Source organism: Theropithecus gelada, chromosome 4, assembly GCF_003255815.1.
Source record: "Theropithecus gelada isolate Dixy chromosome 4, Tgel_1.0, whole genome shotgun sequence".
NCBI classification, from domain to species: domain Eukaryota; kingdom Metazoa; phylum Chordata; class Mammalia; order Primates; family Cercopithecidae; genus Theropithecus; species Theropithecus gelada.
The window spans coordinates 114764265-114769573 of record NC_037671.1 but is presented as its reverse complement, the minus strand read 5'-3'; the positions used below and the strand labels follow the sequence as shown (position 1 = coordinate 114769573).

General features: G+C 39.9%; 1 protein-coding gene across 2 annotated transcripts in view; it reads right to left on the bottom strand.

The window, feature by feature from the left end:
* RMND1 (required for meiotic nuclear division 1 homolog) overlaps positions 1-5309 on the bottom strand; it is a 50442-nt gene that overhangs the window by 31080 nt on the left and 14053 nt on the right. For both annotated transcript variants that reach the window (XM_025383046.1, XM_025383047.1), the window contains 2 exons: positions 3323-3431; positions 91-166 (listed from right to left, as the gene is read on the bottom strand). In XM_025383046.1, coding sequence (XP_025238831.1) covers positions 91-166; positions 3323-3431 — 185 coding nt within the window. The remainder of the gene's footprint in view (positions 1-90; positions 167-3322; positions 3432-5309) is intronic.

Below are 5309 nucleotides of genomic sequence, written 5' to 3'. Positions count from 1 at the left end.
AAAAAAAAAAAAAAAAAAAAAAAAAAAAAAAGACCACAATTACTTGACCCAAACCCATCATCACCTAATGGGGCTTCTTTCCTGTCTTACCTGAAGAAGAATATCGTTCCAGGATCACCTTCTTTTGCAGAATTTTCTACACCCATCACCAAAATATTTGCTGCATCTGTGATTTAAAATAAATGAACAAAAAAGCTATGTCAAGGTAACACAAGGTATAAGAATCACCTATAAATACTCTAATAAAGTACTTAAGATCATTTCTTTATGTAACACGGAGTGCTCTGTAACACAATCACCATCTTTCTACTAAGGCCTCTGAAAGGATTTAATATATAAAAATGCAACTATGACCACCAAAAAAATGATCAGCAATTACTTTTATAAAACATTCAACAACCTGTGATATTATTATTAGAGCTCATTCATGCCCATTTTGATTCAATAATCACTAGTCCAGATAATTATTAAAGTCTTAGGTTCGATATAACTAAGTGTCAAGAATCCGACTTCTTTCTACGAAATTAATTAAAAATAAAATTTGAAGTATTAATATATTCTCTTCCTTTAAATACTATTTCATTAATAATGCAATTTTAATATTTGCAAACTACTCCTTCTGCTGAATTTTAAAGTATAAAGAGTAGGGCAATAGAAAATACACAGAAATAAAGATACTGATCATTTCAAAACATATGTGATTTCAAGGTTAACCACTGCAGGGGCTACCACTGCAGCCACCGGCAACTATTAAAAAAATTTTTTTTTCTTTTTTTTGAGACAGGGTCTTGCTCTGTCTCCCAGGCTAAGTGCAGTGCCATGATCTCAGCTCAATGCAACCTCAACCTCCTGGACTCAAGGGACTCCCCCCACCTCAGCCTCCCAAGTAGCTTGGTCTACAGGCATGCACCACTGCACCCGGCTAAGTTTTTGTTCATGTTTTGTAGAGATGAGGTCTCACTATGTTGCCCAGGCTGGTCTTGAACTCCTGAGCTCCAGCCATCTTCCTGCCTTGGCCTCCCAAAGTGCATTACAGGCATGAGCCACGGGGCCTGGCCTAAGTGTTGTTAAACATATACTAATATACCAATATTCATCATAAGAAGTTGCTTTACATATTAGTATATCGATATTTATCATAAGCATATATTCCATAATATAAATGACAACCAATGTTAATCAATTAATAAATATACTCTTAATTTGCAAAAGGTTGTATGTCTTAATGAAATTAACATAAAATTAGGATCCTCAAAGCTTCAGAAATATCTGGTAAAGGTTGGGTGATGGGCAATTCAGACAGAGACCAAAATTATTATTATTATTTTTTTGTAAATTGTTAATTACTACATCCTACATAGGACAGGGTTTGCCTATGCAGCCAAAAGCAAAATAAAATTGACTGAAACAACCCAGGGCAGTGAAGCCCCCAATTTTGTGAAGCACAGACCACAAAGCTGGCAGCCTTCAGCGTCAGCCAACAGTACCTCCAGGCAAATTTTCATCCCAACGGGCTCTAGACATAGCTCTGTCTTTCTAAGTCAACTATGCTTGTTTTTGTCACCTAATCACAAACGGCCTGTTTGGATTATCACAGTGATATTTCAACTATCTTCTATGGGATTGACTCTTAAGAATTTCCTCTGTTACAGGAAGACTTTCAACCTATTTTTGCTACTCGGAGGTAAATTAATAAATGTTCTGGGTATTGGGCTATCCTGAGTTTCACGGTAAAAGTTTATTCATCAAAATGTTCTAAGTAACTTATTTATTTTTGAGACAGAGTCTTGCTCTGTCACTCAGGCTGGAGTGCAGTGGCATGATCTTGGCTCACTGCAACCTCCGCCTCCCAGGTTCAAGTGATTCTCCTGCCTCAGCCTCCTGAGTAGTTGGGATTACAGGCACGTACCACCATGCCCAGCTAATTTTTGTATTTTTAGTAGAGGTGGGGTTTCACCATGTTGGCCAGGCTGGTCTCAAACTCCTGACCTCAGGTGATCTGCCTGTCTCAGCCTCCCAGAGTGCAGGATTACAGGTATGAGCCATCACGCCTGGCCTATTTATTTATTTGTTTTTTGAGACAGAGTCTCACTCTGTCGTCCAGGTTGGAGCACAGCGGCATGATCTCAGCTCACTGCAACCTCCACCTTCCAGGTTCAAGCAATTCTTGTGTCTCAGTCTCTGAGCAGCTGGGACTACAGGCTCATGCCACTGTACCTGGCTAATTTTTGTATTTTTAGTAGAGATGGGGGTTTTGCCATGTTGGCTAGGCTGGTCTCGAACTCCTGACCTCAAGTGATCCACCTGCCTCAGCCTCCCAAAGTGCTGGGATTACAGGCCTGAGCCACCATGACTGGCCTAAATTATTTTTAGTTAATGTAAAGCAAGCCATTTCTCAAGAATCCTTCCTGATAGCACCATAAAAATCCTCAATTAAGTTCATTTTAATTTTCTTCTTTTTCATTTTTATCTTTTAACTAGTTGTTTTATTATTATTTGTATTTTTAGTAGAGACAGGTGTTTCTCCATGTTGGTCAGGTTGGTCTCGAACTCCCGACCTCAGGTGATCTAAAGTGCCGGGATTACAGGCGTGAGCCACTGCACCCGGCTAACTAATTGTTTTAAAGTATTAGATTGAGCTGGTAAATTTTTTTTAAAGGCTCTCCCCATGTCTATCAACTTCATGGTTCTTCTATAAGACTAAAATAACGGGCTGGGTGCCGTGGCTCAAACCTATAATCCCAGCACTTTGGGAGGCCAAGGTAGGAGGATCAGATGGGGTTGGGAGTTCGAGGCCAGCCTGACCAACATGGAGAAACCCCGTCTCTACTAAAAATACAAAAATTAGCCAGGTGTGGTGGCGCATGCCTGTAATCCCAGCTACTCTGGAGCTGAGGCAGGAGAATCGCTTAAACCCGGGAGGCAGAAGTTGTAGTGAGCCAAGATCCCGCCATTGCACTCCAGCCTGGGCAACGACAGCGAAACTCCGTCTCAAAAAACAAAAAAAAATACATACACACACACACAAACTAAAATAACTTCTTAATGTGCTAGAAATGAAGTAGTATGACCTCTGACCACCTCAAGTAATAATGATCCTATAAATAATGCTTAATAAATCATACTGATTTTAATGAGAAGTTCTCTGTACATTTTCATTTCTTAACTTTGTCATCTGTATAAAGAAATTCAACACCCACTTTTATGATACAATCCTTTCAAAAGAAAATGAATTGCAAACAAATACATACTTAGGATAGTATCATAGGAAAATTATCCAATACATTTTAATATACTTGGCCCCAGGTTCAAGAAGAAGTACCTCTAGGCAAGTTTGTTACTTCAACATATCCGTGGGAGGCCAGATCTTGAGACAGATTTCCCAGATGATACTCATCTGCCGTTGCAAATGCTGTGCAGTGCATTAGGTCCTGTTCCAGGGAGATGAGCACAACATGGGTTACCAAGAGGCTGAAGCATCTGTGATGGCTGCTGAGCACCCTATGGGACTCCATTCTGCAAAGCTAGAACTCCAGAGTTTTCTTCAAACATCTCCAAGGGCGATACAAGGGATGGGATGAAGATGAAGAGAACCAAGTTACTGGGAGACAAATTTCAGTTCAATCTTCCAAAGCACTTGCTCCCTCCCACCAGGTAAAAAGTTGGAATGGGTTATTCTGAAAGGCAAGCCACTCTCAATTGGTAGTGTCTCAAGCACAGATTGAATACAAAATAGAGATGATTAAGGCATCACATGGGTGACTGGATGGAATGATAGTTAAGTCTCTCCAACCCTGAGTTTCCATGAGTCTTTTTCAAAGCAACGTTGGTATTTGAGGTCATTTCCTAATTTGTAACTACTCTTGTACAGCAGATTCCTTTAAATCACCAAAGGAATTACAGTATTTTTACACTAGTTAACATTAAACAAAAAGGTCTGTACATCTGAGCATGTGTCTTGGTTTGCTTAGTACTTTGGTTCACGCCTCATCTTGCCTGTGTACACATGAGGAAAGATGGTAAGAACTATGGCTCAATGCTGTTTTTTTTCAAATTGTAGGTCACAACGCATTAGTGAGTTCTGATATCAGTTTGGTTGGCCCAAAACAGCTTTTTAATAAAACTAAATAGAAAAATATTACAGCACATTATTCACAGGAAATGTTATTTTATGAAGTTTTCTGTCACTTATATGTATGTATCTACTCTAGGTCGCTATGTATGCAAAATGTTAAATATATTTCTATGAGATGTGGTCAATAAAGTTTGAAAGCTATTGGCGTAAGAGTTAACATTTTAGGCACAGAAGTTGGTTACAATTTTAAAAGAATATCAGAATAGCAATAATGCTTACTTTATGGGGTTGTTGTAAAGTTTAAGTAAGCTAATAAGCACAAACTGCTCAGCACTGTGGCTAACACAAGTGTTCAATGGTTGTTAGATTCTAGTTGGCCAAAAGAAGTTTATGAGTCACTAAATCAACATTTATTCTTAGGACTTACTCATCTCAGCTCCCCAATTCTTTTCCGTTCTGTATATTCCTAGTATGAAATTCTAGAAAAGTATATATTAATTCATTCCTTCCTCCCACCTACATCCCGCAACTCCTGGCTCTTTCTCATGAAATGACCTGACCCCATTTGCTCTTCCTCAATCCGTTCCACAGCTCTGATGTGTGGTTTAAAGGTAAAAGAATAACAGAGAACCTGAGGATCCATGCAAACTGAAAAATCCAAAATCAATAAAGTATCTACACATAAGCAAAATGAGACGAATTCAATTAGAAAAAAATAGAAGTCAGACAAGCTGAAATTACTGGGGAATGTGGGGATAAATGGATGTAGTACCCTGATTATGAGCAGAAAACTGCTAATTCCTTCCAAATTAGCTAATTCCCATAGTCACATATCAAAGTAGGAACACGGGGATACACAAATAAAAATGTATCAGGAGTTACCAGAGTATAGGGAACAGGCATATGCTTAAGGTTTAGACCTGTGAGCACTAGTTCTTTTTAAGGTTCCATGGAGTTAAAAAGAGCTGACGTGCTATGTCTGTAGAGCTGAAGCTAGCTGAAAGAAAGGAATCCTAGGCCGGGCGCGGTGGCTCAAGCCTGTAATCCCAGCACTTTGGGAGGCCGAGACGGGCGGATCACGAGGTCAGGAGATCGAGACCATCCTGGCTAACACGGTGAGACCCCGTCTCTACTAAAAAATACAAAAAACTAGCCGGGCGAGGTGGCGGGCGCCTGTAGTCCCAGCTACTCGGGAGCCTGAGGCAGGAGAATGGCGGGAACCCGGGAGGCGGAG